Here is a 23,961-nt window from a genome sequence, read left to right as displayed (position 1 = left end):
TTTTAAGTATTTTATCTCATTTATGAATAAATAACTTGTTATAAAACTCAAATGAGAACTGTCTTTTCATTTTGTGTTCAGATAATTATCTGTTCCATCAGATATGAATATTACATGGCTACTGTTAAAAAAAAATACATAAAATAGGATTGGAGCCTTCGATCCATATATTTAGAAAAAAAGTGACAATTGAATAAATACAATCTTTGTAAAAGATAGGTATAGTACCTGTTTTGAATTTGTGTACCTATTTTAGTCAAATACGCATATAACAAAATGTCAGACTATTTGTTCAGTTATCCAGTAATCCAAGGTTCATTTTTGACCCTTTAATTTTTAAATGCAATATATTACTGATCAAATCTTTGCTTATTGGCATATGCTATACAGATATTCTACTGTGAATGAAAATCTGGCAGCATACAAGTTTAATTAATAAATATTATTCGGTTATAATCTTTCAGATTTGCATACATGGAAACTTAGTTTTGAGGCTTCAGCAAAACTCAATCAGGTAAAGTCCCTCTACTTTGCAGAAAAATAGGTCTTAATTGTACACATATTGTGTATACATTGTACATATATTGTGTATACATTGTACACATATTGTCCATTGACAATAAAGGTTTGATTTGATTATTTTAGCTCAATGCTAAACAATAAAATATGGTCTATTTTTTCTGAGTAAAGATTCAGATAATAAATGTTAGGGTAAAGGTCAGAACTAAATTAGGGATACATTATAATTTCATATAATTTTGATGTGTAGGAATGCATCCTTCAGATGAACATGGCATTTTCATAATATGAAAATATTTGTAATAATTCTCCAGAACAGAAGTCAATATTGTAAACCTATTTTGTCACACTTCAGGGTCTGGTTTAGACTCATAATTTACCTATCTGAATGTTCCTCTCTGCAAAATGTATATTTGCATAGGCAAATGATTGTATTTGATTATGCAAATGAAAAGGACTGTAGTAACACAATTTCCCTAACATAATTTTCTGAATGCATTGTTTGGGTGCAGGGGATGTGAGAGAAAAGCATTTACTGTTAAAGAAGTAAGTTCCTATTCTTATCTCCTGTTTCTCTATAGCAGACATAAACCCTAATAGTAGTGGAAAATCTGACTTTCTGTGATTTACATAACTAGCTTAAGTTAAGAATAAGAGAATATTTAACATCCATTTGAATACAAAGGTGAGCTACATTTAATTTCTCAGTTTAGTTCTGCTAGCAACTGCAGTCTTTCTAGCTGGTAGAAGTAGCAGGGTATTTTAAAGTTGATGAATGCTTTACATATAGTCCTAGACCTGTGAGGGCTAACCTTTTCTGCAATGGGAGCAGCCATTGTAACTTTGACAAGATAAAGCAGCATTTTCACTGTATATTTTTTTAGCTTTTATTTTGTTTCCAATTATCTGCAATGATTAACTAAGACTAAACTTTACCCCCTAATTTTTTTTTAAAAAGAGAGGGGAACTTTGAAGTAGGGAAGGGGTCAGTGTGCTTTCACACCGGGATAGATAAGTAAGAGATATAAATTGTCATAAATAGTTTTAAAGGTAGAAGTAAAGATTCCCCTCTCATATAAGTGCTAGTCGTTCCTGACTTTAGGGGGTGGTGCTCATCTCCATTTCAAAGCCGAAGAGCCAACGCTGTCTCGTGGTTATGTGGCTGGCATGACTAAACACCAAAGGCACACAGAACGTTGTTATCTTCCCACCAAAGGTGGTCCCTACTTTTCTACTTGCATTTTTACATGCTTTCAAACTGCTAGGTTGGCAGAAGCTGGGGCAAGTAATGGGAGCTCACTGCGCACACAGCGCTAGGGATTCGAACCACTGACCTTTCTGATCAACAAGCTCAGTATCTTAGCCACTGAGCCACCGGTGTCTCTCATAAAAATAGTTTTAGAAGTTGTTTAAAAAAAAGTCAAGACCCAAAGAATCAAGTCTGGAATTACTAAACTTAATTTATTTATTGAACTGATTACTCTTGTAAGAGAATGGAGAGAGAAAGCTGAAAAATTTGAAAAGAAACCTTTGCTTTCACCTGGAAAATCTTTCATTTTGATGCAGGTGAGGAATGACGTGGAGGAAAAAGGGCATTTATTCAAACAGCTTCTCTGCTGTCAGACTCGGAGGCCATACTGTACAAAGAGGCATTGCCAGCAATCACTACAACTGGGAGGACTGGCCCACCCAGTAATATCATCCCGCACTTTTCTCAGCGCACTCTTTCCAGGAACTAAAAGGGGGAGGAGAGCAACGAGATGCCTCTATCTCTCTAATTTGGAGGGTCCCTGGCAGTCCAGCCCTCTTAGTGCCTGCCCGGTTGCTCTTTGGACTGGGCAGATCGCCCGTCAGCAGAGCCGAAAGTCAACGCTCGAAAGTTTCCGTTCGTCCTCACGGCAGCGCGAGAAGCCCGGTCCGTGGGAGTCTTGCCAGGAATGAAACGAAGCTCCACGACCCTCGGGAAACGGAGCGGCGCGCGCCAAGGTTAACCCGTGTGCGTGGATGAAGTAGCACGTGGCCGCGGGGCGGGGTTGCGTAGAGGACGTTGCTTGTAGGAGGCAGTTAGGGGGGAGGGGAGAGGGAACGCTTGGCATGGCGGAGTGGGTTGAGTTGCCAGGGAAACGCGATCTCTATTGGCCCCGCCCCCGTTTCAAAACTCCTGGGGCAGCGAGCCGAGTTGGAGCTCTTTCGCAGAATTCAGCCGGCCTTAAAAAGAAGCCGCTCGTCTCTTGCGCAACGAGTACAAATTCTCTCCCCTTCACTGATTGAGGGAAAGTTCTCAGGAAAAGGAAAGGCCAGCATTCTTACCCCGTGGAACCGATGCTGGGAGTCTTTGCGCTAGACGAAGGAGGGTGGGGGATGTGAACGAAGGGCTCGCCGTGGCAGGTATCCCCTAACCGCCATAACTTTAACCTTAGACTGTCTACTGTTTACTGTGTTCATATTTATGCTTATACTTATACCTGTTATCTTGTACACGTTTGACAAACTAACTAAATAAAATAAAATATAAAATAGCCTAAGAAATAATCCAAACGCTTACATGAGAATCTTTCTAATATTCACGCCACCCTCACTCCTTCCCCTTCATTTGCGGAAAACCAATTAAAATTGGAAGTATTGTTCTGCAGAAAATTAATTTCGGTTCTGCATTTCAGAGTTTGCCTGTTTTGATTGTTTAAACCTCCTATCTCTTTAAATGGGACTATAAGCAGGACTTGAAACGTGCATCCTAGGTGCTTAAAACTTAAATATTTAGAGGGGAGTGTAGTCTCTGAAGCAGTGTACGGTACTCTACTGTGCTGGATGTTGGAGGAGGTCTGGTGAGCCACAGGTTCATAATTCCCCTTCATCAGAGAGATCATTCTCACACTTCTAATTAACATCACCAATTGGCAAGATGATAAAATGAGGGGATACACCATATCTGCTGCCTTGGAGCTTAGTGCAGTAAATAAAAACAAATAGCTCCTAGCTTAAGGAGGAAACCTACACAAAACCTATTTCTTTGCCTAGCCTGATGACTAGGACCATTGTGTGGAGTGACCTTTCTCCACAGCTGTCATGGACATTTGAACCTATATTGGATTTAATTGGATTTAATGCACATTTCTGAATACATATCAGGAGGATCAGTGCTCAAAAATGGGGGTAGGAGAAAATAGTGGGATGGTTTGAAAGTGGATGGGAGTGGGGGGACAAAATACCTAAGTCAAACTTAGTTTTGGCTTTTTGAAAGAACTCATACCAACTTACTTGGGACATTTCCATTCCCTTGATACCTCTCAGTTCTCCAGAAAGTCTATAAAAAAGAGAAATACAACTAGTGAATAAGAAGTCATGTTGAAAGTGGTTTGGCTTTTGAGAAATGCAAAGTAACACATGAGTTTTGTCCCAATTGGATGAAATGTGTGTGAGGAACTACAAAGTATTTTGTTTAACAATCCATAAAGTGAAGAAGTTTTGCAATGGCAACAAAAGTTTTCATATTAGATGTACACTAACCTAGCAGGCAATCAAAGAAATTCAAATTTTATGTCTTTTATCCTGCCTCTCCCAATATTTCAATTTGCTTAAAATGTATGATTTAAGCCATTTTAAATGATACCGTGACTTAACTATAGTTTATATCATACACTACTATATATTCTATATATTTATTAAGATCACTTTTTCCCTTTTTAGGTCAGAATATTTGAACCCAAATTGACTACATCTGAAATAACATAGGAAACAATGTCTTTCTTAATCAAAGGTGCTCAAAAGCATGGCTTTATCTGTCAAGCCCACAAAGAATTATTGAAAAGGTGTATACTGAAGAGTTCAAAAGCTTTCAATGGACAAAAGATGAGATCTTCAGAAACATCCTCTCCAGTTAATTCTAAAAATATGGACTCTGTCAATTATATAATAGTTGGAGCTGGGTCTGCAGGATGTGTTTTAGCCAACCGATTGACTGAAGATCCTCACAATACAGTGAAGCTACTTGAAGCAGGTCCAAAAGATACTGTTTTAGGTAGCAAACAATTATTGTGGAAGATCCATATGCCTGCTGCTTTAACTTACAATCTCTGTGATGAGAAATATAACTGGTACTACCATACAACACCCCAAAAACACATGGATAATCGGATCCTGTACTGGCCCAGAGGACGAGTCTGGGGTGGTTCCTCATCCCTCAATGCAATGGTGTACATTCGAGGCCATGCAGAAGATTATAATAGGTGGAGTAAAGAAGGGGCTGTTGGATGGGACTATGAGTTCTGTTTGCCGTATTTTAAGAAAGCACAAACACATGAGTTGGGGGCTGATCTTTATCGAGGAGGGGACGGCCCACTTCATGTGTCAAGGGGAAAAACAAAAAACCCTCTTCATTGTGCATTCCTGGATGCAGCTCAGCAAGCTGGGTACCCTTTCACAGACGATATGAACGGTTTTCAACAAGAAGGCTTTGGCTGGATGGATATGACAATATATAAAGGTTAGCTTTGACGTGTTCAGTTTGGAAGCCATGTTGTGTAGTAGCCATGAACACCAGTCTTCGTAAACTCTTATAATGGTTTGGAAACGTTTTCATAATGAAAAAAGCCTATAATGGCTGTTGTTTTCCTTTAAGGGCCTAATAGCATACATTGAGAAAGAATTTGGACAAGACCAGAGGTGTGAAACTTTGGGAGAGAGACAAGGGCTGCTCCTGGTATTTAAGTGGAATATTGAGGGCTATATATCAAACCTATATTTCATTTAATTTTTAAATTTAAATTACATTAGTTAATTAAACAAATACTTCCGATATATTTAATAATCCAGTGGTTGTTTCCTACCAGTTTGGACCAATTTGGCCAAACCAGTAGTGGATTGGCGGCCTGGATCGCTGGAACCGGCAGCAATCCAGGCCTGCCATGACCCCGAACTGGCAGTGCCTTAGGTGCCACCATCTTGTTTTTTGCTTCTGCGCATGCACAGAATATATTGCACTGCGCATACATGCAAAAGCATATGCACACAGCGTGACCACGAGTGAACTGGCAGTAGTAACTATCAGAACCCACCCGTGTGGTAATCCTCAACTTACAATGATAATTGGGAACAAGATTTCTGTTGCTAAGCAAGGTGGTTGTTAAATGGATGACACTCAATTTCACAATCTTTTTTTTTTTTTTTTGCTATTGTGGAGTGAATCACTGCAGTTGCAAATTTATTTATTTATTTATATATCATTTGTAGAGACTGCCCATCTCCATCATAGAGCGGCTCTAAGTGAATTTATGGTCATTAAGCAAATCCAGCTTGATTTTGCTTGTTGAAAACCAGCAGGGAAGGTTGCAAATTGTGATTATGTGGTTCTAGGGCACAGGAACCGTTGTGTTAAATATATGCCATTTGCCAAGCCCCCAGTTTCGATCATGTAACTGCAGGGATGATGAGAAGGTTGTGTGAAGACCAGATGCAAATTAATTTTTTCAGTGCCATTGTAACTTTGACCAATAAACAAGTATGGTGAATCGAGGATTACCAGTATTAAGATTATTGTAAATAATTTTATTTAATCTTATCGCCATAAATTAGCGTAAACTGGAATATATTTCAAAATTACACAAGTAGAAAAATGAGAAACTTTATAAATGTAATTATTAGAGTGTGAAATTTTCAGCGTGAAATTTCAACACAGCGACTGATATGTTTATTTCTAGTCTGAGGGTTGATAGCATCAGACACAGTTCTTACTCAGCATAGATTCTTTTGGACGATTAAAGCAGCAGTTTCCAGAGTAATTTATCAAAACAGGCAACATGACAGAGTTGATGTTGTGATGCAAGCCTGTCCTCTGGTAAACACATATGTGACATTGCCACATAGGAGTACTGTGTGTGTTCTGCTCCGGGCAATGAGGGTTCTGCTCGGGCAGCCAGTTAACTCCACGCTTGGGAATTATAAATTCCACTATCAACTAACCTTTAACTAAAGATAAACAAAGGCATGGCATAAAAATACTGTTGGGACAGCACAGTGTGCATCCTAAAGCTGTTTTCTCCATTTTGCCTGTTTTCATACTTTTCCCAGAAACTGCTGTATTCAAGTTTACCCTTCACTTCAAAGTTCAACTGTGAATAAAATAAATTATTTACAGCATAAACCTTATACCAAGTAATAATTGATTTTAAATTTCATTATGGAAAAACTGACATTGCATGATATATCATCAAATTAATCTTTGTGATGAGTATGTCTTGTAAAATTCTCTGGACAAAAATCAAAGTTGAAATATTCCTCCTGCCAGTATAGTGCCTATATATATACATAACAAAATTCCCACAAGAAAATGCTTAATCTTTAGAAATCAATATGAACATGGGATTAAACAAATTTATTTATATTTTCAGTTTAAATAGTTTTCATTTTTTATTATTGTAAGCTGTCCAGAATTACTCTGAGGTTAGATGGGTGTCCTATAAATTTTATAAATAAATAAATTATAAATTCATAGCCAGTATTAACTTCATTCATTCGCTGGTTCATTGTAAATGTTTATTTTGGCTGACAGCTCAGTTTCTTTCCACATTAAATACACAGTAGAGCAACAACTGAATGATAACACATTAACCATCTGGTTTTCGTTTAAGCTATTTCCTTTTTAAAGGTTGTATGGAAAGGTAGACATTTCTTTTGCCAAGGTAAGAAGTTTGGCATACAAATCCAGAACTGCAACTTAAAATTGTTTCTGCTCAATCCTTAGATAATTGTAATTGTCCACAATGGCAGTTGTTAAAATTGAAATAAATGCCTGGATTAAACCCAGAATATAGCATTAATGTAGATTTAGGGCCAGTACTGCATGCCATATTTAAAGATTTTGACATTCATTGTTTATGGGAAACATTAAATAAAATTATAACAGTCTGTCACATCTGCCGCAAACATAAACCTCTAAATAGAAACAATCCTTGGCTCCATTTTTGAGACAGGTATAGATTTATTAGAAATCTAGTGCACTGCAGTAGCGCATAGCCAGAATTGGGAAAATAGCACACCAAAATCCCTAAGTTCCACTTTCCCTTCCCTTAGCTGTGTCCAGTCACTGCACCCCCATCCCCAATGATCAATCAGGTTCATGCAAGATGTCTTCAGAATGGTCCCTTCCAAGGTTGGTATGCAGCTGTGATTTTTCTCCCAGCCAGGTGACCCTGAAACACCATTCTGGGAAGATAAAACAAGCAGCGGGGGGAGGGGGGATGCAACAGTTACTCTCGTTTTCCCCAAGCAGCCTTTACTTTCACTTTCCCCCAAGCATCCCCCCTCCCCATAGTCCATGGCAGACTGTCAACGCATGGTATCGAAGCACCAGTGGGTATGAGTTGGCAGCTGACATAGTCCCTTATGCATTTGGATGCATGTTGATTTAAGATCATTCTAATCACTTTGGTAGTTTTTTTGTTAGAAGCTGAATGGGTTGAGTGCCGCCCTACTCCCTTGAAACCTCTTGTTGGCCAATAGAGTAGAACTTTAGCAGCATTCTTCAAGGTGATCCAAGTTGATTTTACACTTTTTAAGTGTAAAATCCAAAGGGAGATTATTTGATACAGGCAATACAGTTTTCTACATGGCTCTTCTTGGCCTTTTTCAGTTATTTAATATTCTGTATTGAATTGCTAGGAAGAATTCATTCAGAATTTTAGAAAGTGTCTTCTTCAGCATCACATCTGATACAGTATTGTAATATGAGTGCAAGGAATGTCTCAATGTGTTCAAACATTATCTTCAATATCAAGCTAGAAAAGTAAACAATCTAAATCAAGGGAATGTTAAACCTACAGTCAATCAACTGAAGAGGTAGACTGAAATTTGAGTTTTGAATTGGTTTCTACCCACACATATAGCAGCAGGAATATCAGGCTTGTAAATGGTGTATGGCAGTGGCCCCCAACCTTTTAGGCACCAAGGACCAGTTCTGTGAAGAAAGGTTTTTCCGTGGACCAGAGGAGACATGGTTTTGTGTGCTGCCTGCATCTCACGTATGGGGTTTCACCTGTTTCTGCAGCCTGCTAGCATGCTGCGGACCTGTGCCAGTCCACGGACTGAGAGTTGGGGACCCCTGGTGTATGGTATCACGATAAGATCCTTCTCACAGAAAAATCTAGGATTAATTTTTTAATATTGTTTTAGCATTTTTGTTTCTTTAAAACAAATTTGCATTATTGCTCTGCCTTGATGAATCTTTTGTGGACTACAGTAATAACTTTAAAGAATGTTAATATATAATCACAGTAGAACAGATAAAATTATTTTGGTATTTATTTTATTCATTAAAAATTTAAAAATTTAAAAAGTTTAAAAAATTTAAAAAATTTAAAAAATTTAAAAAATTTAAAAAATTTAAAACTGGATTTTTCCAGAGAAGTTTACCACACCCAATAACATACATTATATGTGTTGGTTACTATTACAATAAAAACATGTATTTTTAGGTAAAAGGTGGAATACAGCTAGTGCATACCTTCGTCCTGCTTTATCACGTCCAAACCTGTCTGCAGAAGTCAGTACATTTGTTACAAAAATTTTATTTGAGGGGACCAAAGCAATTGGTGTTGAGTATATTAAAAATGGAGAAAAGAAAAAGGTAAGAATGTACAGTATTCTTTCTTCAAATCTGAAAAGCAAATCAACCAGCAATCAACTTATACTAACTTCATTTCTGGCTCATTAGAGTTGTAGTGAAGCTTCTTATATTGTTGAAATAAGAGCAAAATACAACTGACACTTAAATCCATGTTATGTATAAATCTCAAGAAAGCACTGCAGTAACATGATCAAAATATAATGGGTACCACCCCATTCTGCAGATGGAGTTAATTTCAGTTTTCCATTTATGTTGATTTTTCAGTTAGCAGATCCCCCCCACTCCCAATAACTTCTAGAAATGAAATCCATATTGGTTTGAAAATAGGTATTTCTTTCATTGAGATTCCTATCATTTTAATATTTTAAAGAGGAAAAAAAATCTGTATTTACTAAGTTCTAATACTTTCCTTCAAACTTCAGAGTAATTTTTAATACTTCTTGTGACATGTGAACCAAATTAGAACATATGAGAAGAAGGAGCCAGAACAGTATAACTTGTAGCAAGGGAAAAATCAAGAACAGAAACAAAAACAATTACTATTGTAAGAATCACAACAAAATTTACTGCTATTTAATAGATTCACAAACCAGTTGACAAAGAACAAATATTGTGAAGCTGTATGGTAACCAGCATAATAATAGCAATAGCACTTAGACTTACCGGTATATACCGTTTTACAGTGCTCTACAGCTCTCTCTAAGCAGTTATTGTAAACTTTAAATTAGAAAGGATGATAACAGATGTCTGAAGGAAAATAGATCATCATTCTGAGATAACTCTTTTTCAGAGAAATAAAGGATATCAGTCACTTGTAGATTTGTGCTGCCAGATGACTATTCATTAGAAGAACGTGAGAACCCAATATATTTTTTAAAATTTCAGAATGTGGGTTCTTTTGGGTTGATACATGATGAGATTATTCTTTTGACTGATGATACAAAGCAAATGTTTATTTTAATGGGATTATTTGAGTAACGTGAGATACAGTTTAGGGGGGAAAGAGGCATTTGTAAGGAGAACAATACATTATTTGCACTAATAAAATTGCCTTTGATTCAGTATTAAATTTTAAATTTTGAAGAATAATTGTAGCAAGGAGAAAAGTTTAGCAAATAAGTTTGGACGCACAGGAAACGTTAGCATTGCTTAAGAAGAAAGTTTACTTAAAAAGATACGAGCATATTTTAATAATTTCAAACTGTCTAGATTACAAAACCTCTAGATATAACCCAAGGAGTATGAAAACTGAGGGCTACAAATCAGTAACATTATTTTGTATTGACTTTAATCTATCAAAATTTAGTCTGATTACATTGCTATTATTTTATTTTAGGTTTTTGCTAGTAAGGAAGTTATTTTAAGTGGTGGTGCCATAAATTCTCCACAGTTACTTATGCTATCTGGAGTTGGAAATGCAGACGATCTAAAAAAATTAGGAATCCCTGTTGTCTGCCATCTTTCAGGTATGTATGATAGATTCAGTATAACTCCATGTAAGGTTGTGTTGGATTTGAAAGTAAAGGGTGTTTAGAAGTTCACATAGCCTCTGCCCAGAACTCCTTAAATCAGCCTTGTCCTTTCCTAGGATGACATGAATTCCCTCTTAGTAATCACATAATCCCTAGAAAGACCAATTTCATTTATAGAGTTGCAGACAAGTGCTGCATAGGCACCCATGGGCACTTGAAAAGCATTTCTGGTTTTGAAACCAAACTGCTGCAATGTCCCAATTCCATACATTTTTAAGTATAGTAAATATTTGTAGTGTACATATATTGGACATTTCTTGTCATTTCTATTAGGGGTTGGCCATAATCTCCAAGATCATTTGGAAGTGTATATACAGCAAAAGTGCACTCAACCTCTAACACTGTATAAATCACAAAAGCCTCTTCGGATGATCAAAATTGGTCTTGAATGGTTCTGGAAATCCACAGGTATGATTTAGAATTATATCTTGTTACATTCTCATTTTGCTAGAGAGATAAAATCAGCTTTTAAAGTAAAGCTTTAATAAATGTGTCCATTCATAATAGATTTTTCTTGTAGATGATTCATTTGACACACTTTCATTCCAGATAAGGAAATCAAGGGTTTTTCAGAAGTTCAGACTATGTTTGCAAGTAGCTTTGTTTCACTGGATTTTTAAAAAATGCATAGTTGTTAAATTGCTTGTAACAAACAGGAAACTCATGTTTCTAGACTGTTTTGTTGCAGCAATACAAAGAATGTTTAGAATAGAAGCACAAATAACTATTGTTACTGTTGTATAACAACACTGGTTTTCTTTTATAGATAAAGTTTTTTATTTTTTCATTTTCATAACAAATAACCACATGTATACTGTTACATAACCAAGATCATATTATATTAATAAATATTTACATCGATTCGTCTTACCATCAACTCCCAAAAACAATTATTGCTTCTTCTGCTGCCCATACACCATATTTGTACCTTAACCACCATTTTCTTTTCCCTCTCTCTGCCTCCTCCCTCCCTCCTTTCTTCCCTCTGTCATCCTTCTCTTCTCTATTTCCCCTTCCTCTCTCCTTCTCCTCTCTCCCCTTTCCACTCCTTCTTTCTCTCCTCCTCTTCCCCACTTCCCCTGCCCTCTCTCTTCTTCCCTTACCTCTCTTCTCTACTTTGCACTATTCATCTCATTTACTTGGTGTATTTCAGCCTCTGAGCGAGCACCATTTTATGTTGATGGTATTTATAATTCTTTTCAATATTTATTTATTTATTTATTTATTTGTCTTGTATGCTGCCCACTCCCAGAGGACTCCGGGCGGCTCACAAAAGACAAGGGAAAGGGGGGAACGAGACAAAGACAACATATTAAAAACAAAACCAACATTCACAATTTCCGTGGAGGTAGATGCTTCTCAGCTCCCCCCAGCCTGCTGGAACAGCCAGGACTTGGTGGCTTTGCGGAAGGCCGGGAGGGTAGTAAGGGTCTGGATCTCAACAGGGAGCTCGTTCCAGAGGGCCGGAGCTGCAACAGAGAAGGCCCTCGCCCGGGGAGTCGCCAGCCGACATTGGCTGGCAGATGGAATCCAGAGGAGACCCAACCTGTGCGATCTATTTGGTCTGAGAGAGGTAATCGGCAGGAGGCGGTCTCTCAGGTACCCAGGTCTGATGCCATGTAGGGCTTTATAGGTAGCGACCAGCACCTTGAAGCGGATTCGGAGACTATTAGGTAGCCAGTGCAGCTCGCGGAGGATAGGTGTAACGTGGGTGTATCTTGGTGCACCCACAATCGCTCGCGCGGCTGCATTCTGGACTAATTGGAGTCTTCGAACACTCTTCAAGGACAGCCCCATGTAGAGCGCATTACAATAATCCAGTCTTGAGGTCACAAGGGCGTGAGTGGCTGTCTGAAGGGCCTCCTGATCCAGGTAGGGTCGCAATTGGTGCACCAGGCGAACCTGGGCAAAGGTCCCCCTGGTCACAGCCGACAGATGGTGTTCTAGAGTCAGCTGTGTGTCCAGGAGGACTCCCAAATTGCGAACCCTCTCTGAAGGGCGTATAATTTCGCCCCCCAGCCTGAGAGATGGAACAGTTGGACAATCTTTGGGAGGGAACATCAGAAGCCACTCGATCTTGTCTGGATTGAGTGCCAACTTGTTTGCTCCCATCCAGACTCTAACAGCCTCCAGGCACTGGCACATCACTTCTACTGCTTCGCTGAGTTGGCACGGGGCAGACAGATACAGCTGCATATCGTCTGCATATTGGTGATACTTAATCCCGTGCCGGCGTATGATCTCACCCAGCGGCTTCATGTAGATGTTAAATAGGAGGGGGGACAGGACCGAACCCTGTGGCACCCCATACTTGAGGGGCCTTGGGGTCGATCTCTGCCCTCCGACCAACACCGACTGCGACCTGTCCGAGAGGTAGGAGGAGAACCACCGCAAAACGGTGCCTCCCACCCCCACCTCTCGCAACCGTTGCAGAAGGATACCATGGTCGATGGTATCGAAGGCCGCTGAGAGGTCAAGAAGCACAAGGATAGAGGGGTGACCCCTATCCCTGGCCCGCCAGAGATCATCGATCAGCGCGACCAAAGCAGTTTCAATATACATATTTAATTTTAACATACAGTATATCTTCCTCTTTTTTGAGAGAGAGAGAGAGAGAGAGAGAGAGAGAGAGAGGGAGGGGTATACATATATAGTAATTGTATTTTTAACGCGTGCACACACACACACACACACACACACACACACAGAGCCTATTTTTGGCCGAAACGTAGACCTGGTTACAATTCCCAGCTATTCTCATCATTATATTTATATAATTATGCATCCTTACATGCCCCAAATTTGTAGTTTTGTCTTTATAATCTCAATAATTTCCCATTGTAAGTATATTTCATGTTCCCTCTCCATTTTTCCATATCTTGACTTAGGTTACTTTTGATTGTCTTTAAATAACAATCCTTACTGTTCAATGTTTATTACAATTCCCTTAATCTACTATATAGAATAACAAGCGTACACATCTTTGTTCATCATTTTAAGAGTTTGATATGTGTCCATATTTCATATATTTTAACCTATACTTAATTATTATTCCACTGTCATATTCAATCAATTATCAACTCAGTTTAATTATCATGTATAAAAGTGAAACATACCTCTGCTTTACATTCTCCACATAACAGTTTTATATTTGTCCATATTCCATATATTTTAACCTTTATTTATCTTTCCATTATCATATTCAATCAGTTAGCAACTCAGTTTTATTATTACGTATAGGAGTAAACCACATATCTCAGCTTTATATTTCCCATATAACAATTTTTATTTGTCTGATTTTTTCCTTAGTCTTTAGGAAAAGTCTTTTGTCCCACTTCTCTATTCCTGTCTTCTCCCTTTTCTTTGTTTTGACATGTCCACCCTCTTCAATTCCCCAAGCCACTGTCAAACCCGGTGAAATCTTTTGTATTTCCCTTTGTTGGGGCATAACCCCCTCTTCAGTTTTTCCTATGTCACTGTCAGTGAGATCTTTTGTCTGCTTTTTATTTCCTCTTGTTGGGACACATACCCCTTTTCAATTTTTCCTATACCACTGTCAAACCCAATGATATTTTTTGTCTGCTTTTTATTTTCCACCGTTTCTATCCCTTCATTATCCCTCCTCTTCTTTCTTCACTTCTTGCTTCTTCTCAATATCTGACTTCAAAATTACTTGATATTAATGATGTATGCATATTTTTTATAATTTCACGTAGTTCTTCAAATTCCCACCTTTCCATAATGTCCAGTTCCAAAGTTACATTTAGTTATGCAGTTCTTATTTCAGAGTTATGGTCCACCTTAAATTTAGCTAGTTCAGCTGATGTGGAGAGGAAGAGAGGTGGGAGCCATCTTGATCCTGTGTTCTTCCTTTGGCAACAAAAAAGAAACCCCTTTGTAAGCTCTTAATTTTATTCCTCCCCCACCCTTGTTAGCTTAATGTCCAGTTCCAAAATTACAGTTAGCTATATAGTTCTTATTTCAAAGTTCTGGCCCACCTTAAATTTAGCTAATTCAGCTAATGTGAAGAGGAAGAGAAGCAGGAGCCATCTTGATCTTTTGTTCTTCCTTCTGCAGAAGAAAAAACTTCATATTTTCCCGGTTCTTGACTTTATCATTTTTTTCCCCTTGCTCCTCTCGTTGGTTATAGTTGCTCAAAATATATTAATTGGAACAAACTCGAATACAGCCAAACTCGGTATGTTTCTCCTCGCCTTCTGATTTTCCAAATTCTGATTTATGGCAATTGGTTAATTAAATCTTCCTCCTCAAGAGTTTCTCATTCCATTCGCCGCACAAGCAAGATTAGGTTATCAGTGAGAAAATAGTGCTTTTTTTCTTGATTTTTTTACCTTGTTACATTCCACCTCTCATTAATTGGAGTTGCTTAAAATATGTTAGTTAGAAGAAACTTGAATGAAGCAAATCTTCTCGGTATGTTTTGGTTTCTGTTTCACCCTCCTGGTCTCTTTTAAAAACACAATCCTTTCAAATCCAAAACCAAATTTAGAGTTTGTAGTTGAGTGGGTTTGTCACTTCTCTACTTTCTCCTTTATGTCCACATTGTTTCAAACAAATGGCTTTTTTTTGGACTAGTGATTCAACCCTCCATTTTTCCCCTTCTTTCTTTCTTTTTGCCAAAATCTTGATCTGTCCATCAATATTATTTATACTCTCAAGGTTCTTTTCCTTTTTCAAATTCTGATTTATGACTCTGGGTTAATTAGATCTTCTTAAAGGCTTTTATCTTGTCTCCTGCACACTATTGCTCAGTTGCTTTGGTCTGAAGTCAGCTTCTTGTGCAGCCATGTTGCCATGCTGCCGCCTCGACTCCAATTCAGAGAGCAAATCTCCGACCTACGAGGGACCTGTTGCATTCCCTCTAAGACACTGCCCCTTCTTCACTCTCCTCCACCCACACACACAGGGAGGTTCTCATCCAAAAAAGATCTTGGAATTGGTTTGTCAGACAGAGTTCATGTGAGACTCTTCAGAGCTCACACCCCCTCATCTTTCCAGCTGGAAAACTTCCAGTCGAATCCAACACTGGTTTTCTTGTGTGCTGGTCAATAACTCTAATAAAATACTACCACTATTCCATGTTAATAGCTTAACATTCTCAAGTGCAATAATTTTAGGACAGCTATGGCAATTGAAAATATATGTGAATATATTATATATATTTAAATATTTTTAAATAATCAAATAAAATATAAAAGCAATTATATTGATTATAAATTACATTTCATGTTATTAAAGAACTATTTCTAAGGTGAAAAGAAAACCTATTTGAATTGTGAATGCTTTCATGATAAATGAGACCTGCTCTTTATTTCATAAGCTATATAATACAATTATGGTTTGTTTTGAACTAACATATGTGACTCTAACACTCTAGCTTTGTAAAGCATATTTTGTGTTATGTTATTTATTGTGTTATGTAACTATGCCCTGCGAGCTAGGCTCCAACCAGAAAGGTAATGAGACTTAGACACAACTTTTACTGTGTGTGATGAATGTTTAAAGCAGAATGTAATATAAAATACAGGGAATGTAAAATGATTTTTTGAAATCCTCATTCTTCCATTTTCATTATTCATGTATCTGATGTTTGGTGTTCTACCTTTCAGGAGATGGAGCCACTGCCCATTTGGAAACTGGTGGATTTATAAGAAGTCGTCCAGGCATTTCTCACCCAGATATCCAGTTCCACTTCCTCCCTTCTCAGGTGATTGACCATGGACGAGTTGCTTCCCAGTTGGAAGCTTATCAAGTGAGTAGTAATACCAATTACTATATAGAATATCCACTGGACAGAAATATTTTCCTGGAATATATTTGTTCATATAATTAAAGAAGCATATTGTACTTTTGGAAATAGTTCCCAATCCCTTTGTTGGTGGCCAGAAGGCTTAACCAGAGATGGCATAGGTTCTCTTTCAATATGTATAGACAGGGTAATTCATCCTATAACTAAGAAGGCATCTTCCCATTGTAAAGGGTTTTGTGAATATCTTATGTTTGTTAATATTAAACAAACTACCCTCATTTAAATATAAGAGCTCCAGATTAATACAAGATGTGATTTTCACTGCAAAGCCAGTGAGTAATGAAACCAAGCTTTGAAACCTGGAATAATTGTCTAAATCAACTATGAAGTTTCTAAATAACTCATGAAACACCACGCTTCACTGAATCCCATTAGTTATTTTATAATGAACCCTTAGATGCCATATACTATGGATCTTTTTGGAATTGTTACAGGTCCACATTGGCCCTATGCGAAGTACCAGTGTAGGAAAGCTGAAGCTGAAGAGTTCCGACCCTACTGAGCATCCAATCCTTGAGCCTAATTATTTGTCAACAGGTAAATGTATAATTATTTATATTCTATTCTTAAAATTAAACTCACCTTCTATATAATTACACCTCACAATATAGACAATTACACCTTCTATAGACAATGGCATACCATACCGGTAGTCTTATTTTGATGGCATTTCTTATTTCTTTGTACTTTTTCCTCTTCCATCAGTCCTGAATTTTGTCAAACATGGAATAGTGACTGCATTATCTAGTAAAGATTATCCTTTGCCACATGTGCAAAATGAGTACAAGTAACTGTTTCCCCATTATCCTTAAGTCTTCTATTCTCTAGAAGTTGTCAGGATTGTCAGACACAGTAATTCCTGAGTAGGACCCAGAAAGCGAGGCTTGTTTTTTGCTGCTCTTGCTGCAATGGATAGTCCTTGTTCAGCAACTGTCTTGTTTAGTGACAGTTTGCAGTTACAGCAGTGATGAAAAAGTAACTTCATGTCCAGTCCTCACATTTACAAGCTTTATATGATTGTAAAGCAAAGGAAACCTCAAATAAGATCATAAGCACGATCACACTTTGACTTAGCAATGACTTCGCTTAATGACTACATTGTTGATCCCAATAAAGGGACTTTCTCAAGGACTACCTGTAGCATCTCTCCAGATACTCATAAAGCCCTCAACCTCCCATTTTAAGTGCCTCACTCTTTCCGCATACTTTGAGTTACTATAATGATCAGATCTCTTTTAAGTTGGGGAAGAGTGTCAGGAGCAACTGGCCAGAGTTTCTCTTCTTAACTAGCCAGAAGCTGAAGCAAGTTTTTATTCTTTGATTTAGATTTTCATTTGTTCTGGTTGAAAATGCCAGTTTGGAAAGAAACAAATCAAGGACAAGTATTCCCTGATTTTTATCTCTGTTTTCATCAATGAAGAAATATGTTCTCTGTTTAGGTCATGATTAATCAGGATTGCTAAGGCAATGTACATTGATTAGTTTGTTCAATGTTACTGAGCACTTTGGAAAAATGAAGGCTTGTTGTAATGTCCAAACAAGGTCAGAGACTTCATTATGCTGGAGTTTTCAGACAATCCAGTTTAACTGGATTTCCTTAGGCAAAAAGTTTCATACTTAAGGCCAGCATCTCTTTTTTGCATAGGGTCTAGTACACATGTGAGTAACTCCATTTTGTTTCTGTGGGAGAAAAAAATGCACATCACAAGGCTGGATATCTTAAATTGTTATGTCAAGCCACTATAACTATTATAAAGTCTTGCAGATTTTTAAAAAATAAACATTTTTATGGCACATATGTTTGTTGATTGTAATCCATCAAATGCATAAAATAAACTCTGTTAATTATTAAAGTATAACATGAATGAAATGCAGAAGATGCAGACAGTGATAATTATTTCCTTAATAAGAATCATTCGCTATTCTGCTAAATGGTATATACAGCAAACCTATTCAATTTTCCTCATTTTATATTCAAATTTTTCTCTTTCTCTTATGGTGAATAGCAGAGGTGGGTTCCTGCCAGTTCTAACCTCTTCTATAGAAGAGGTTCCACAAATCTACCGTGCCGTTTAGAACCGGTTCCAGCTCCCTTCTCCCACCTGTCCGCACCACGCTTGCCCTACCTGCCGCTCACTGATTGGCTGGCTCACCAATTGCCCCGCCCACCTCTAAGAGTCCTATCTAAACCTTAAAGTCTTTTTTAATTTATTTATTTATTTTTAATTTAAAACAAACACAATTCTTCTTTACATGCTGTAGAAAGTGTATCAGTTGGTTACAAAAAGACTTTCGTGCATCTCTTCCATAGTCAACAAACTTATTTCATATTAACTCAAGAATTTTAACTCAAATATTTAAACATGTCACCATCATCATGTCTCCATTTTCATTTGACTATAATTGTTTAAGCGTCCTTCATCATAAAATATACCAAAGTTTAATACATAACCACATACTGGCCTTTCAATTACTATTTCTAAGATCCTCCATTAACACTAAATCTTTATGTCCTATTCTAGCTAAACATCCATAATATTTAATAACAAAGTTTTCTAATCCTCCTTTCCAAATCACTGTTTAAAATTTACATCCAGTTTCTATATTATACCCATTTCTATATATACGTTGTTATTCTTATCCCTCCTTTATTTGACTATATAGCAGTTAGACTTATATACCGCTTCATAGGGCTTTCAGCCCTCTCTAAGCGGTTTACAGAGTCAGCATATTGCCCCCACAGTCTGGGTCCTCATTTCACCCACCTCAGAAGGATGGAAGGCTGAGTCAACCTTGAGCCGGTGAGATTAGAACCGCTGAACTCAGGATAACAGTCAGCTGAAGTGGCCTGCAGTACTGCATCCTAACCACGGCTCCTGTATCATAACATTTTCCTCTTAATAATCAAAACTTTAGCTGCATCTAAGTTGGTTCCCTTTTTTTAAATTAACCTTTATGTATAATCCAAAGGGATTTCTAATCTTCCTTACATGGGTACCATTCCATATTCATATCCAATTATACTCATCATAACACTACACATTGTATACATTAATAACATTATCAATTATTTATTTAAACTATATCTATTATAAATAAATTTCACTAAGTTTAACTAGTTTTAAATTATATTCTTCCATCTATCAACCTGTATCTTTCCAATAGCAAAACAGTCTCATATCTTTTGCCATTTGTGGTGCCAGTCCGCTAATCATCTTCTTGATCAACTTTGTTTGGACTCCTCTTAGCAACGGACTGGCACCACAAATGGCAAAAGATATGAGACTGTTTATAAGTTCTCTCATGTAATCTTGATGCCCTTCTTCTGTTTCCTTATTTAGCTTATCTTTGATTGTCAGAAGTGTTATCCATGCTATTGCTAATGAGATTTCTCTCTTTAAACCCATAGATTCTTTGTTTTTTTCTTCTTCTGTGTCTTGCCCTATGGGATAAATTTCCCCTCCCTTTAATTCCTCTTTCAGTATTCCATTCTTTCCATTTTCAGAAATACCATAAATATTTAATCTCTTTATATTCATTTTCCACTTCGATTTTTTGAGTTTTAACCACCACATTTTGCATTTGATAAACATCTTCAACTTCTTCATCATATTTTGCTGTTATGTGCTCTAAGTTTTCCAACTTTTTGTCTATCCTCACATATGTATTTGATAATTTCTGTATTTCTGAAAATATCTTTTGCATGCTCAAGGTTTCTGTTAGCTTTTGAAATTGTGCTATTCTTTCCAGCTAACAAGCACAGCTGCTCTAGCTTGTTTGTTTTCACTTTTCTCTGGTTAGAGATATACTTCAAAGGACATCTGTGTGCTTCCCTTCTTATCACTCTCTATAACGAAGCAGTAAGACCTTACAGTGCCAAGCAACAATCAGCAAAGAAAAAAAATATGTTCCATTTCCAGTACACAAACTCCAATAAACAAACCCTCCAGCCTCCAAGCAGCAGTGTTACCATTGGAAATATTATTTTTTTTGTATCTTTTTTGTATTTCAAGTTAGAAAAAAGAGTCCAATCTTTAAATGAGTTAGAAAAACACCCACAGCAATGAAAGAGGAAAACTTTAGTCCATAGGTTACAGAGAACAATAAAAGAAAAAATAGAAGAAGAAAGCTTAATCCATCTGTTTCAAAAGGCTTGCATATATTCCATCCAAAAGATAGCATTTAAAAAGTAAGATAACCACTATCCAAAACCATTCCAAATTTAATTCCGCTGCTTAATTCTTCTGTTCTCCAATTTGAATTAATTTTAAGTTTTTTATAGGCAGTCTCTTTTTAAAACAGTAAAAGTTCCTCACCAGCCTGAAACACTTTCTCTTTTCGTATCCTTCTGTTTTCGTCAGTCTTGGCTGGATTTTTTGTCGCCGGCTTGAAGAACTTCTCTTGCTTCTATCAGGGACTTTGCAATGTCCCTGAGGTCAGCAAGACTATTCTTCCTGTTCACCATCTCTACGGGAGGGTTTAGGTCTGATTGGACCACCCAGTGGCAAAAGTATTGGCTGCGGTCTCAGAGCATCGAGACCACACATCCATATCGTCGCGATGTTGGCTCCTCCTCCCCAAACCTTAAAGTCTTAAAGCTGTCAAGTTTGAACATCCCTGGTTTTTTTTTTCTAAAGGGTTAGGAGTGCAAGGGTCTTGTAACCTGACAGCTTTAAGACTTGCACACTTCAATGCCAGAATTCCTGAGCCAACATGACTGGAGGGGGAATTCTGGGAGTTGAAGTCCACAAGTCTTAAAGCTGTCAAGTTTGAACATCCCTGGGGTTTTTTTCCCTAAAGAGTTAGGGGTGCAAGGGTCTTGTAACTTAACAGCTTTAAGACTAGTGTGCTTCAAATGCCACAGTTTCTGAGCCAACATTTTGGTTGCTAAGCAAGAGCGTTGTTACGTGAGTTTCATCACATTTTACAAGTTGACCACGCCCACCTAGTCACATGACTGCCTAGCCACTCGCACTCAGTCACATGGCTCGCAAGCCACTCCCACAAAGCAGGCCACACCTACAGAAGAGGTTCTAAAAAAATTTGAAACCTACCACTGGTGAATAGATACAAATTCAAAAGTGATATCCACCTTACTTGCCTTTCCTGTATCTTAGGTTGTGCCATTTTACTCTGAATGGTTGTCTGAAAAGAAAATAATGTAGCATTAATATTCATATTGGTTGTACATGGAATCATTGTGGCTTTGTTGTGTTTTCTTTCAACAGAAATAGATGTCTGGGAGTTTCGCCAGTGTGTGAAATTAGCCAGGGAGATCTTTGCTCAGAAAGCATTTGAAGAATTCCGGGGACCTGAGATTCAACCAGGGGAACATATTCAGTCTGACAAAGAAATAGATGCTTTCATAAGACAAAAATCTGATAGTGCCTATCATCCTTCCTGCACTTGTAAAATGGGACAGAATTCTGATCCTACTGCTGTGGTTGATCCTGAGACCAAAGTTATAGGCACAGAAAATTTAAGAGTAGTTGATGCCTCAATAATGCCCAGTATTGTTAGCGGGAATTTAAATGCCCCAACCATCATGATAGCAGAGAAGGCTGCTGATATTATCTTGGGATTACCACCGCTTCAAGAGAAAAATGTTCCAGTATATAAACCCAAAACTCTGGAAACTCAGCGTTAACTTTTTTATCTGCACTAGAAGTTTGCTTCCATTGGAGCCAATCTTGGCCTACTTTTTCTATAGGAACGTGTATAAAGAGTAGTAGCATTTAATATGTTTTTCTATACCACTAAACCAAAAATCTACTTTCAGTATCAAGAAAAAGGATGTACAATAGAAATAATGCTTTACTTCAGTTAATATTTGTTAATAATAGATGCTTGGAAGCATCTAATTAACCACAGAATTGTTGTAAGCAGATATTTGATGGTATGCACAGTACATTTTTACCATAGAAGTCAGATTTTGTACATTAATACAAAACAATGGAAAGGAAAATAACAACAAATAGAATGTAGTTTATGGCTTTTGATTTGATGGGCTAATACATTTCATCCGGTCTAAAGGTAAGAGAAAATAGCAATGTATTTTTTCTAGTACACAAGGCAGCATTTAATCTCAGAATGAAATAGAATTGTCATTCTAAATAGTTGAAGCAGAATTATGTTCAAGTTAGACCTTTGATCTATATTTTGTATCTGGTACATTTAGGTCATTTTTTTTTCCTAATTGTCACTAAAGAATTTTAAAAGAATAGAAGTCATGCTGAAGTGATTTTAGTAGAAATAATCATGGTTAAATTATGCTTGTGTTTTGTAAAAAATATTTTATTTCTGAAATAAACAAATTCTAATTAATATAGTTATTATGTTTAGCCTCAGGTTTCTTTAATATATTTTGCTCACGTTTACTATAGGCACTACCATAATTTACTCTGTCATTGTTCAGAAACATTAAGAGAGTAATAAAGGCCTTGCATTGAATTGGTCTCATTAAGCAAGATTGTTTACATCCTTAATTGAAAACTAGAGGAAGTTGACTTTAATCAACAGAACAACTGGGAAGTGTTCTGTTAAAAATGGCTAATCAGCTAACCCATAGGAGGATGGATTTAGTAGTGAACTAACCCAGTCACACAGAAGGTTAAATTAATCAATGAGCTGTATTTACAGGAACTTCTAAACTACATTTTTGTATACCAAGGTCTCCAGAAAAGAAAGAGCAATAAGATGGAATGATAAGATGGGGTAGGTGGACTGAGACAGAAGAATTCTAATATGAAACTATGTACATGCATCAGTGCAAATATTATTTAAGAAGAGTTCATGGCTGTCCTGAGCCAATGGAGGCTTGAAGATTGAAATACTCCAGCATAAGCAACTGAGAGGGTTTGAAATCCAACCCTGTAATTTCAGGAAGAGATTAGCCATGCAGCCTGGCAAGTGATAGATAAATATTATTCCCTACTTGTTCCTACAGCCTGAACTCCACACAGATACCATATCACAGAGTAGGAATCAGATACCATATCACCTTAGAGTTCCTTTGATTACCATCAAGATTTCCCTGGGTGTCACAGCCATCCTCCTTCCCTTTCCTTAGAATCATGAATAGTGAAGAAGTCAGAATCTTGGAGAACCTATTTCTAAAAGAGTAGCATCTATGCCTTCCTAGATTTCAGGTTTCAGTAATGTGCACTAGCTTGTTTGTTCATCAACCATCAGAATTTGAATGGCAAGATCCAAGGACCAAAGTACCTCTCTCCCTTTCCATAATGGTTTTCCCAGCACCACTATCATAATAACTTCCTTGACTTGACCTGAAACTACTACACTTTACTTTTTCCTTTCCCCTCAAGTTGCCTACATGCCATCCTCACTGCCTTTCAGCCAACTAGACATTGTCTTAGAGATTATCTCTGCCACACTCCTCAATTAGCAGTAATCCGCCTAACTTTGATCTCAGCCAAATATCCATTTTCCCTTCTCCATTC

The 23,961-nt window shown here is 37.3% G+C and overlaps 1 protein-coding gene across 4 annotated transcripts; it reads left to right on the top strand.

The window, feature by feature from the left end:
* Positions 1–2,285: 2,285 nt before the first annotated feature.
* Positions 2,286–22,833, top strand: CHDH (choline dehydrogenase). Of its 4 annotated transcripts, none has more exons than XM_032209005.1 (8): positions 2,286–2,505; positions 4,207–5,002; positions 8,988–9,139; positions 10,476–10,605; positions 10,945–11,079; positions 16,302–16,444; positions 16,936–17,038; positions 21,730–22,833. In XM_032209005.1, exons 2-8 carry the CDS (start codon positions 4,258–4,260, stop codon positions 22,146–22,148), a joined length of 1,827 nt encoding a protein of 608 aa, XP_032064896.1. In that variant the 5' UTR covers positions 2,286–2,505; positions 4,207–4,257; the 3' UTR covers positions 22,149–22,833. The 4 variants fall into 4 exon arrangements, with proteins under 4 accessions (XP_032064896.1, XP_032064895.1, XP_032064898.1 ...); XM_032209004.1 differs by having other exon boundaries at positions 2,289–2,515; XM_032209007.1 differs by lacking the exon at positions 2,286–2,505 and adding an exon at positions 2,714–2,903.
* The last annotated feature ends 1,128 nt before the right edge of the window (positions 22,834–23,961 follow it).

This window comes from Thamnophis elegans, chromosome 2 (genome assembly GCF_009769535.1).
Source record: "Thamnophis elegans isolate rThaEle1 chromosome 2, rThaEle1.pri, whole genome shotgun sequence".
NCBI classification, from domain to species: Eukaryota; Metazoa; Chordata; class Lepidosauria; order Squamata; family Colubridae; genus Thamnophis; species Thamnophis elegans.
The sequence above is the reverse complement of the archived record's forward strand: the minus strand, read 5'-3'. Positions and strand labels throughout refer to the sequence as shown.

What these genes read in the sequence shown, in the direction of transcription:
- CHDH (XM_032209005.1), top strand. Translation starts at nt 4,258, where the DNA reads ATGTCTTTCTTAATCAAAGGTGCTCAAAAGCATGGCTTTATCTGTCAA. An exon ending in CCCAGTTGGAAGCTTATCAA is followed by an intron (nt 16,445 to 16,935) that starts GTGAGTAGTAAT and finishes GAATTGTTACAG; the next exon opens with GTCCACATTGGCCCTATGCG. An exon ending in GCCTAATTATTTGTCAACAG is followed by an intron (nt 17,039 to 21,729) that starts GTAAATGTATAA and finishes TTCTTTCAACAG; the next exon opens with AAATAGATGTCTGGGAGTTT.